Raw genomic sequence first — 12,346 nt, forward strand, 5'->3', positions numbered from 1 at the left:
TCCTGTGTAGAGCTCATACAGCTCCATGGTATACTCCAGAGCTGAGAGCGATGAAGCAAGATAGGAGGCGGCTTGAGCGGAAATGGAGACGAACTCCCGACGGATACAATTATGCGCTGGTTAGTGCTTCGACTAAGCTCTATGTAGGAGCAGTGAAGGCAGCTAAAAAACATCATTTTGCTGCCACTATTAAATCATCTCTTTGCCGCCCAGCGTAGCTCTTTTGAGTTGTCCGGGGGCTTCTCCATTCAAACCCTCCGGACACGGTGGAATCATCGGAGGCCCGCTGTAATCAGTTTGCCGATCACTTCCAGAATAAGATCTCATGTATCCGCCAGGACCTAGACTCTCAAGTTATAGCAGTAGATCCTAGTGAGATGTCCGGAGCACAGTCTTGTCCTGTTTTGTTGGATGAGCTTCAGTTGGTTCAACTCAAGGACGTGGACAAGGTGCTTGGACAGGTACATGCAACCACTTCGGTACTGGATCCTTGCCCCTCCTGGCTGATAAAAACTAGCAGGAATGGAACAGGTAGCTGGGCCAAGGAAGTGATAAATGCCTCTTTACGAGAGGGAGTGGTCCCGGGCTGTCTGAAAGAGGCAGTGGTGAGACCACTCCTGAAAAAGCCTTCCTTGGACCCAGACAATTTTAACAGCTACAGGCCAGTGGCGAATGTTCCATTCCTGGGCAAGGTCTTGGAACGGGTGGTTGCTGGCCAGCTCCAGGCGCTATTGGATGAAACTGATTATCTAGATCCATTTCAATCGGGTTTTAGGCCCGGTTTTGGCACCGAGACAGCCTTGGTCGCCCTGTACGATGACCTATGTCGGGAAAGAGACAGAGGGAGTGTAACTCTGTTGATTCTCCTTGATCTCTCAGCGGCTTTTGATACCATCGACCATGGTATCCTTCTGGAGAGGCTCGCGGAGTTGGGAGTTGGAGGTACTGCTTGGCAGTGGTTCCGCTCCTACTTGGCGGGTCGTCTCCAGAAGGTAGTGCTTGGGGAACATTGCTCGACACCGCGGGCTCTCCAATATGGGGTCCCGCAGGGGTCAGTTTTGTCCCCCCTGCTTTTTAATATCTACATGAAGCCGTTGGGAGAGGTCATCAGGAGTTTTGGAGTGCGTTGTGACACGCAGCTCTACTTCTCCTTTTCATCTTCTTCAGGTGAGGCTGTCGATTTGCTGAACCGTTGCCTGGCCGCGACAATGGACTGGATGAGAGTTAACAAACTGAAGCTCAATCCAGACAAGACTGAGATGCTGTTGGTGGACGGGTTCTCTGATCGGATGGTGGATATATACCCTGTCCTGGATGGGGTTACACTCCCCCTAAAGGACCGGGTTCGTAGTCTGGGAGTCTTTTTAGACTCTTCCCTCTCACTTGAGGCTCAAGTAGCCTCGGTGGTTAGGAATGCATTTTACCAACTTCGGTTGGTAGCCCAGCTACATCCCTGTTTGAGTAAAGAGGACCTTACATCAGTGGTACATGCTCTGGTAACCTCACGTTTGGATTACTGTAATGCGCTTTACGTAGGGCTACCTTTGAAGACAGTTCGGAAGCTACAACTAGTGCAAAATGCGGCGGCCAGATTGCTGACAAGGACCAAGCGGTCCGAGCATATAACACCTGTTCTGGCCAGCTTGCACTGGTACCAATATGTTTCCGGGCTAGATTCAAAGTGTTGGTATTAACCTATAAAGCCTTATACGGTGCGGGACCACGATACCTTGCGGAACGCCTCTTCCGATATGAACCGGCCCGTGTACTACGTTCTGCTACGAAGGCCCTCCTCCGGGTTCCAACTCACAGGGAGGCCCGGAGGGTGATGACAAGATCTAGGGCCTTCTCAGTGGTGGCCCCCGAACTATGGAACAGTCTCCCCGAGGAAGTACGCCTGGCGCCGACTCTGCTCTCCTTCTGGCGCCAGGTCAAAACCTTCCTATTCTCTGAAGCATTTTAAGTTACACTGATTTACTTTTTAAAATGTTTATTGTATTGGATTGATGATTGTATTTTAGTATTATTTTGTTATTCATTGTATTTTTATGCTATTTTATGTTCACCGCCCAGAGAGCTATTGCTAGTCGGGCGGTATATAAATTTAATAAATAAAATAAATAAATAAATAAATAAATTTGCTACAGAGACCCTTGCATACAAGGATTGCACATTGAAGCTTGCTTACACATTCCAAGACTGGACTGAGGCCAGTGTTTGCTAGCCTTTTTAAGGCTACACATGGTTGAACTAGTTGCAAAAAAAGCAAATTCTGTTTGGAAACTCAGAAAGCAAAAATTTGTATTAATAATCTCCACCAAGAGAGACTTTAAAAAAATCAGAGTATTGTAGCTGTCCCTGAAAATAGGATCTTATAATGAAATTCTGACACATTTTGCTATCTTGTACTTCTGCGTTTCCCTGTAATGATAGCACTTGATCCTGGTTCCTTCATTATTATCATTCCACACTTCAGTGCAGATGATCTGCTTTAAATAGGTGATTACAGTATCCTCCTTAGTGGAAGAACAGCAAAACTACTTGTAGCCACTTATTCTCTTGTGCTGACATTTTTCATTGAACGCCTAAACACTTCAGACAATTGCTAAATTTTCCTATTGATTTCTTCTGCTTACATACAGGTTATCTTATTCTCATGAACCTTATGAAATACTAAATGCAGGGTGGCAATCTCTCTGTACAAGGCATGCTTAAACCTCTGGGCTTCCTCGGTAGGTTGTCTACATATTAAATAGTGTGTTCTGCTCAAGCCCATACTTGCTGTTCTGTATTTTGTGCCTGAATTCTGACAACACAAAGTATTTCGTCGACAGCATAATAGTAGCAATCTTATCCACAATGCCCATAAGCTGATTTGGAGCTTGGTTCTACGCATGCTTATTTGAAAATGATTTCCACTAAATTCAGGGGGACTTCCTTCCTGGTAAGTGTGCTTAGGCTTACAGACCGGTTGCAGTTTAATGCACATGCTTGAAACAATGCCCTACTCAACACAGTAGGATTTGACTTCTCAATAAACATGAATGGAAATGGGCTGCATTTCTGTTGATTTTAACTGGGGTTGTGAATCAAGCTGTGAGATTTAGTATACACATCTGATAAAAACATATACGAACCGTTGACCTTTTAAAAAGTTGCCTTTGAACATTGCACAATACATATGCTTATATATCATCACGAGTCAACTGTAAATGCACACTGCAGATGTTATAGATTGTGTGTGTGTGCGTGAGAGAGAGGATACTTATATAAATAAACTTCAAAGATTATTGATCCTTAGCAGCAATTTCATTGTCTGTTTTGTAGTTTCCATTACAACCTCTGCATCGTAATGAAAATCAATCTTGCTGTAGCATTCCTCAATTCCTTTCCTCCTGTGGGATTTTGTTTGATTGGCAGGCATTACATTCCATAATCTATTTTGCTGGTGAATTATTAGTATGCAGTGTGTAATCAAATGGGATAAATAATACTTCCCAGTTTTAGAAATTGAAATTATTTAGAAAAGATGAAGGGTTTTTTTAGTAGTGCACTAATTATATATAATGATTATTTATGTTAATATGCCATTGCTTGTTACTGCCAAAATTGTTTAAGAAATCAATATATTCCAAAAATACAGTCTAGCCTCTGGTACGATTTTGTTGCATGCCAACTAAGCAGGTACTACAGATTTTTTTTTAAAAAGTGTTTTCCATAGGTAGAAGGCCACATATGTCCCATTTTATAAACATTTTAAAAAATCAGATCTTCTGTAACTTGATCTAAATATATGTCCAGTGGTTCAGCAGAGATAGATGCCTGAGGATCTCTGCCAAGGGTGCTTGAAAAGAATTGCTATGGCAGAAAGAGCAGTACATTAGGGAAATTAGTATATTGCTGTAAACCGCCCAGAGAGCTTCGGCTATGGGGCAGTATATATGAAATAAATAAGTAAATAAATAAATAAATAAATATCTAACATAACAAACTGGAGAGCCATGATAAAACCTGGACTATAACTTCAACAATCCAGAGCATGGTGCACATTGTGGTATATGCATAAAACCACCTGCACATGTCAGCCTTCTCCATTCAGCTCAATGGAGGTGTTAGTTCTTCATGCACATTTTTGAAGTGCTTAGAGAAGTCCTTGAAGGCAGGTAGAAAGTTTCTTATGATGCACCCTTAAGCTTCTGTACCTCAAAGGGACTGCTGGATCAGGAATGCGTTTGTAAAATTCCAATTGGTGGTTCTATTAGCTTGCCTCTGAATCTTACAAGTTAGTGAAGAGGTGGTTCTGAATGAAGGATCCTGTTGATGACCTTCAGCTCATTTTTCATATTATTTACTCACAGCTATAAATGGTAAATAAGCAGAAAAAAAGATTTGTACTATCCTTGAGCCCGCTTAGGTTTTCAACTGACATTTTATTCTTAAAACAGTGCAGTGTTGGCTAGAGCAGTGGTTCGCAACCTGGGGGCTGTGACCCCCAAGGTGTCCGCAAAGTAATCCTAGGGGGTCACAAACAGTAAAGAAATGAAATATTTATTAATTTTTTAAATGAAGTCTTCACTCCCTGAACGCTGTCTGCTCCCCACTGCTGCTGCAGACAACATCTCCCCCTTGCTCCAAACAAGAGGGAGGACTTTTGCTGAAGCGGCAGAGGGTCTTTCAGGCATGCCTAGGGCAGGTGTCTGCCTATAAAACACATTGCAGACGTCAAAGTAGACTGAGGATGGAGCTACCAGGAAGAAGAGGGGATTACTATCGCCAGCTCCCGTCTCCTCGCACTGCCGCTGCTGATGACACCCTTGCTCAGAATGAGAGGAGAGGCTTTTCATGAAGCAAAAAGAAGCAAGGCTACAAGGAAAGGCTGTTTTCCCCCTTCCTTCCTGGCAGCCAGCGTGCCTGCCTTCGCTGCCACCTCTTTTTAAAAGTTATTCTTTTTTGCGAGGCTGCCTAGATCTCACTTTCGGCCCAGATGGAGCCAAGGATCAGTGAGGAAGCCCATGACTTGCTCACCACCGTGTGTGCCAGCATCCCCTCTTTCTTCCACCAACACTCTACCCCCCAATCTCTCTCTCCAAGATGCTGTGGCAGTTGAGGGCTTCCCCCCTCCCACATGCCCGAATGCATGCGCGCCTGCAGATGCTTGCAGGAGGGGCAGGTGTGTTTGTGTGCGTGCGTGCACTGATCTGTCTTCTGCTCTGCTCTCATCCCCCAAATGCATGCTAACCAAGTCATCAGTTCTGATTATCATTCCAAGGCTAAAAAGCACTAACCATCCAACTAATCCATCCACCCTGTTGTCTGCAGTGCACAATCTAGCATCCCCATCACCACCACATTGCTGCTGCTTGTTTTGTTTTTTAAAAAACCTCAGCAGCTCAACACTGTAACTGGCTGGTGTTGGGAGACAGGACTGTAATCTACAAACTGGGTGGGTGGGTGGGGAGGGGGAAAGGAATTTGTTTGTACTTTTGCATTAAAAAAAGAAAGCAACACCTCTCTGTAGTTAGAAGATTAGCACATCAGGGAGTTTCTAATGCAATTCATGATTCTGGGTTTCTGTCCGCACGGGGCTTTTAATGGAAAAGGACATTTGGAGATGTGATTTTGCCACACACCTTCTCAAGGAGTACACTCCATTTCTATCACTTAAGAACAAAATCACAGTAGAAAACATAAGAAAGACTAAAGAAGAAGGCTCAGCGAATGTAGGATGAATCAAGACAAGGCAAAACTGAAAATCAAAAGTGGTAGCATGTTCCTACCCACAACAGAACTTGGGGTGGACAACGTGATCCTCGGAATTACCCCTTCTTACACATGTAGTACATGTAGATATCTTGTATCCATGTTCATTGTGTTTTACAAAGTATGAGAAGATGTTTGTGTTGCATATGAATGTTACAGGAGGGAAAGATGCAGCAAAGAAATTGGAATGTGTATTCAAGTCAAGGAAGGTCTTACATTTTCATCATCTACCAATATAGGCCCTTGCTTTTGAAAATGATCTTGGGCTAGAGGCAGAGATTTTTTTTCTCAGCTGAAGGAGGCATGAAGGAGGGATTGCTGCTTGTTGAGCATGTACTCCTGCCTTTTTCTGGTTTGCATGCTTTTGTATTGTTTGAAGAGACGACATTGACCTGGTTCAGATGTAAAACTAAATTATAGTAAACTCTCCCCTTCTCCTCAAGCATGACATTGGTATGATGGGATTGGAAACTTTTGCTCTGATTTTCAATTAACTGCAGTTTAGCATTACATCCAAACCCTAAACTGTAGTTAATCATAACTACCGTATAGGGAAATAAGCCAATTCAATACCACAGTTTGAAGTTAGCTTAATAAGAACATAAGAAGAGCCTGCTGGATCAGGCTAGTGGCCAGGCTAGTCCAGCATCCTGTTATCACATTGGCCAATCAGATGCCTATAGGAAGCCTGCAAGCAGGACCTGAGCTTGTTTTCCTAAACCAGGGATAGAAAACCTGTGACCCTCCAGATAATGTTGGACTCCAGGTCCCATCAACCCCAGCTAGCATGGCCAATGGTCAGAAATGATGGGAGTTGAAGTCTAACATCATCTGGAAGGCCAATGGTGAATTAAGATGAATCAGTTTATCTGGGTTTGGACTTAATGATAAACTGTGATTGGTTAAAAAATGAAGTAAAAAGCTTCTGATCTTTTCCTTTAGCACTAATGTCCGAGTGAGACCAGTGAGACAAAACAAATATATGTGTACACAATGGGAAATGCAGCCCCTCTGAAAGTACTTTCAGCTCTTAAATTATATTCTGTTTGTTCTTGATGCAATGCATCTCCATTGTCACAGCAAAAGTTGCAATAAGGAGCGACAAATAGTATAAAAGCTTCAAACACCCAGAGATGTATTTGCCTGACTAGGCTGCAGCCAGCACTAGTGAGGTGTGACAAAAGTGAGTGGTATGAGAGAATAGCCTCTAGTCTTCTGCAACCTGGTGTGTTCCAGATGTTGTTGGACTCCAAAGTAACCAAATATGGCAGATTCTTTGTAACTTACTATCTTTATAGAGCAGAAGTGAGGAACCTAAGATCATGAGAATCTTACTGGAATCCAGCTGTCATCTGTCCCTGTAAGCATGGCCACTGGTCATGGAGGATGGAGGCTGTAGCCCAGCAATATCTGGAAGACACCAGTTTGGGGGAGCCTTTGCTCCACCAAGCAACACTCCCCAATCTCTTATCAGTTGTCCAATTGGTGCACCTGCCTCCTCCCCTCCTTTTCCCCTCCCCCAGAGGTAGAGAGGGAGGAGCTGAGTTATCCTAGAGCCATGCTATATGCTAGAGCAGCCTTTCCCAACTAGTGGGCCACCAGGTGTTGTTGGACCACAACTCCCATCAGCCTCAGCCAGCATTGCCAATGGTCAGGAAAGATGGGAATTGTGGTTCAACAACATCTGGTGGCCCACTAGTTGGGAAACGCTGTGCTAGAGGAAGGAGAAGGAGCTCCAAAGTTTGTTTGTTGTATTATTTTATATAAGCTGCATTGGGAGATCCTTCTAGATAAAAATCAAATCAGATCAATCAATGTTGACATTACTCTTCTTCCTCTACATTTCCTAGACCTGGCTGCAATTTGCTATTGCTGAAACCAATCAATTGCTTAAAGAGAAATTATTATTATTATTATTATTATTATTATTATTATTATTATTATTATTATTATTATTATTAACCACATTGCTGACTGAACTGGACCAGGGTCTCAATCTTTGTTTAGGTCCTGCAGTGGCGTGCGCAGCAGGAAGAGGCTGCCCAACTGGAAGCTGCGCTTGCTGCCAGAAGAAAGGAAGAGGAAAATGAAAAAGAGATGTTTCGGAAAGAAAAAGAAATGCTTCAGAGAGCAGAGGATAAAGAAAAAGTATGCAAAGCGTGTGTGATGTGTTAAATGGTTTAATACAGTATATTTTAATAAGCGTTAACTGATCTTGATTCTTTATATCCTTGTAAACAGTCCTTAACGTTGTTCTAGAGATTAATGAGTGTTTAGTGGAGATCTGCCAGTGCTGGTTACACCTTGAAAAGTCCATGCCATTTCCACAGAGAAGTTGTTGTTGTTGTTGTTGCCATTCTTATTAATAGCACATTCCCTGGTATATGCATGTGTCTCCTGTGCTGTCACAGAGATGAGCTAGTATCTGGCAGATTTTGCTGTCAAGAGCTAATGTGGCAAAGACCACTGTGGTTTCCAGTGCTGCAGCAAGGTATGCTGCAATGCACCAAATAAGGATCACAATGTAATGTCTGCAATTGGAGCATCACAGAGACAGCTTCAGAGAACTGCGGGCCTGATGCCCAATATCTGTAGTAAGGGAGGGGAAATAAAATAAAAGTGGGCATCACTCAGTATGTCTGAATTAACATTCATTTTGCTGCTCATTTGGGAAGGAGAGTTCTAAAGAAATTCTTAATAGCTAATCAAGAAAGAAAAAGAGAGTACCATGATATATGCACATTATTGCTTATTATCTGGATTCCATTTCCAGGATTGTAGTTACTAAGTTAAAGTTATTTTCACAAAGCAGTATCCTGTTCACTACAAGGGAAAAAGCAGCCTTTTCAAAAAATAACAGCTCAACCTTTTCACTCGGATTCCCAGGTTGTAATAGTACAGCTAAATGTATTGCTTTCCTAACCAATCATGAACAACAGGAGCAAACAAAACATAGAGCTCAGTCTTGCGCTATTTGGATGTTTTTTAAAATAAATAAATAAATAAGAGTATCTGTGTTCAGACAAGTAGTTCCTTTATCACTTCTCCCAAGGTTCTCTTGAATGAATGTTATCACTTCTGCATTTCACTGTATGCAAAGGATTTGTTCCTGTAAGAATGTATTTGGCAATTAAGGAAAAAGCAAAAGCAAGGCAAATCTAATTATTTCAGAGGAAAATGTTACCCCATTCAATGAAGCTCATTTGTTTTAAGCATTGAAACCAATTTTAAAAGATGGGGCAAGAGGAAAGCTAGCAAGGGTTGTCTCCTGCTATCTTTATTTACATTTCTTAATCCACTGTGTCGCAGGCAGAACATATTAGCAATAGGATGAAGAATGATTATTTCCCTCATTAGGACCAAAAGGCATGTCCAAGCACTTCTGTGTACACACTGGGATTTCCCTGTTTTGCTTTGTTCCCTCAACCCCCCCACCTCCAGCAACTATTTTTGTTGCATTGTAGACTGCTATGGAGATCTCTCCAAATTTCAGGAGACGTTTTCACAAAGAGACACTGTAAGAAGCTCTGCTATGTGTGCAGAGTTCCTTGGATAGTCTTCCCTGTTACATCCCCAGGCTTCTGAGTTTGCTAAAGGTCATTTTTTGCTTCTTGTTTTGCTTGCTTGCTAATATGGTTGACAGGTGGGTTTGTTTTTAAGCACGTCTAGTATGCACTTTGGGGTAAATCCTTGGTGCCCAAGCAATGATTTACTCAGTCCTGGGTTTCACATGAGATGCACACAGATCTTTGCCTTTTTATAGCTGACCCTGGGAACCTATCTCCTTATAGCCTTTTAAATTGCTGACATGGATGAATGATGATGATATTTGTCATTTTTTATCCACAAAAGATTGTCCCAAAGTGGCTTACAGTATAGAAAACATTAAAACCCCTTACAAAACAATAATAAAACACAATATCTGGACATGCTCATCCAACCATGCTCATGTCTTTGTGAAGAATTTATAGTTAAAGTAAGTAGCCTTTTAGGGACTTCTGTGCATGAATCCATACCGTCACATATTCATCCCAGAATATCACAGTCAGGGTAATGCATGCAATATGCATGCTGTAGCATGGGGCACTCAATTTTCTAGTTGTGTTACGTGCTCTGCAGTCTGTTTTTGTAAAAATGAGGCTTAAGAATAGGGAAATGAGGTTTTTTTGGGGGGGTGGAGGTTGGCCAGGGACAATCACCATATTTCTTACCCCTCTCGTACTCTGTAGCCCTGGTTACCAACTAAACTGGCCGGAAGCCAATCCAGGGTAGACCTCTCTGGACATGTCCTCCCATTTCTAGATCTGCCATACTGAACAACACACATGCCCTAAATCTGTGCTGACGTTAACTATTCCTGCATTCCAGGCAGAGGTAACCACCACCATATTAACTCAAAATGCAGATGATGCCACTAGCTTTTCTGCTAGGTTTGTTCCTACAGGACTTAGACCTGTCTGTCTCCTATCAGTGAAAGGTAGAGCGGTCATTGAATAGTTATGTACAAAAAAACCAAGTGTCCACTATTGCTTCCTGCATAACCAAGAAGCAATGTGGTACACTTTCATGGATGCTTAATAACAACTTGCATGGCTGCTTAACGTTTGGTTACCTCTGTTCCACATACACTGTTCTTCCCACTTTAATTAGATGGGTAGATGGCACGATGCCAACATAGAGTATAACAGCAGCCATAGTGGCTGCCACTACTTGAATTAGATGCCAACATGGAAGGCATGTTTGTGGATGCCACAGGATAGGCGGTATCTGCATCTCAATCTATCCCCACCTGTTAGTTTCAGAACACTGTATATCCAGTGTTGAATTTTTCCTCTAGTTTCAATCAGACAAAATTGTTACACTTTTAGGGAATCTGAATTAACTGTTGATTGCATGTTCTTGTTACTGAATACTCGGTAGTTCAGCAAGCCATATTGAGGTACCACAAAATACTCTCAGATTATACATAGAATGTAACATTTTTAGGAAGCTAAGTAAGCCTCATAAAAATGAACAAAACTTATTAAAAATCCATAGGCATGTTGCTACATACACCAGCTGTGGTGCTACAGCTTGGAATAGGAATGTAAATAACACTGATCAGAGGTTTTTTAAATTGAGGTTTATTCCGAAAAGACGGTTGACCCTACCAACATTTTATGAGAGTTCATGATTTATCTGTTGGGCAGTATTGCATAAAACCAGGCAATTAATGCAATAGGACAGATTTTATTGCAAGGCATAAACATGTTCAGTGGTATTTAGCAGAACTGTGGTAGTAATCAGCAATACCTAGTTGCCACTATCATCCTAATAGGCATATAAAAATAGCATATATAAGACTATACTTAATAATAATAATAATAAAATTTAATTTTTGTGTCGCCTATCTGACCGAAGTCACTCTAGGCAACGTACATATTGAAATTCAATAAATACAATATAATATACAATATAAATACAGAATAAAATACAATGCAGTCAGTCAACAGTATAGAACAATGTAGGGCAATCAATAACCAATTTTAAACAGTCATAGAAAAATTAGCCTACCCCAGAAATCCCAAAGGCCTGTCCAAAGAGCCAGGTTTTTAAGGCCTGGCGGAATGTATCCAGGGAAGGGGCATGGCGAAGATCAAACGGGAGGGAGTTCCAGAGAGTGGGGGCTGCCACTGAGAATGCCCTCTCTCTAGTCCCCACCAACCTAGCTGTTTTTGTTGGTGGGACTGAGAGAAGGTCCTGAGTGGCTGATCTAGTCGGGCGGCTTAATTGGTGGTACTGGAGGTGCTCCTTCAGGTAAACTGGGCCGAGACCGTATAGGGATTTAAAGGTTAACACCAACACCTTGAATTGGGCCCGGAAAACAACTGGAAGCCAATGTAGATGAAATAACACTGGCGTAATGTGATCACGGCGGCGGCTGTTTGTAAGCAAACGAGCCGCCGCATTCTGTACCAGTTGTAGTTTCCGGACCATTTTCAAGGGTAACCCCACGTAGAGCGCATTGCAGTAGTCTAACCGAGAGGTGACCAGGGCATGTACCACCAGTGGGAGCTGATGAATAGGGAGGTAGGATTGCAGCCTCCGTATGAGGTGTAGTTGATACCAAGCTGCCCGGCTCACTGCCGAAATCTGAGCCTCCATGGACAGCTTGGAATCAAGAACAACCCCGAGGCTGCGGACCTGATCCTTCAGGGGTAATCTCATCCCATTAAGCTTCAGGTCAGCAACACCCAACCTTCCCCTGTCACCCACAAGTAGCACCTCAGTCTTATCAGGATTGAGCTTCAGCCTGTTCCTTCCCATCCACCCACTCACGGATTCCAAGCACTTGGACAAGGTCTCCACAGCCAACTCCGGTGAGGATTTAAAAGAGAGATAGAGCTGCGTGTCATCAGCATATTGGTGACACCGCGGCCCAAAACTCCTGATGATGGCTCCCAGCGGCTTTACATAGATGTTAAATAGCATGGGAGAGAGGATAGAACCCTGTGGCACTCCACAAGTGAGGGGCCAAGGGTCTGAAACCTCCTCTCCCAATGCTACCTGTTGATGCCTGTCAGAGAGAAAGGAACGGAACCACTGC

At 42.8% G+C, this 12,346-nt stretch overlaps 1 protein-coding gene across 9 annotated transcripts in view; it reads left to right on the forward strand.

The window, feature by feature from the left end:
• CCDC148 (coiled-coil domain containing 148) overlaps positions 1-12,346 on the forward strand; it is a 143,942-nt gene that overhangs the window by 103,032 nt on the left and 28,564 nt on the right. For 8 of the 9 annotated variants that reach the window (XM_061608720.1, XM_061608726.1, XM_061608727.1 and 5 more), the window contains one exon: positions 7,768-7,908. The exons of the other annotated variant lie outside the window; for it this stretch is intronic. In XM_061608720.1, the coding sequence (XP_061464704.1) occupies positions 7,768-7,908 (141 nt within the window). The remainder of the gene's footprint in view (positions 1-7,767; positions 7,909-12,346) is intronic. 9 annotated transcript variants of the gene reach the window in all.

Source organism: Rhineura floridana, chromosome 2 (assembly GCF_030035675.1).
Source record: "Rhineura floridana isolate rRhiFlo1 chromosome 2, rRhiFlo1.hap2, whole genome shotgun sequence".
Taxonomy (NCBI): domain Eukaryota; kingdom Metazoa; phylum Chordata; class Lepidosauria; order Squamata; family Rhineuridae; genus Rhineura; species Rhineura floridana.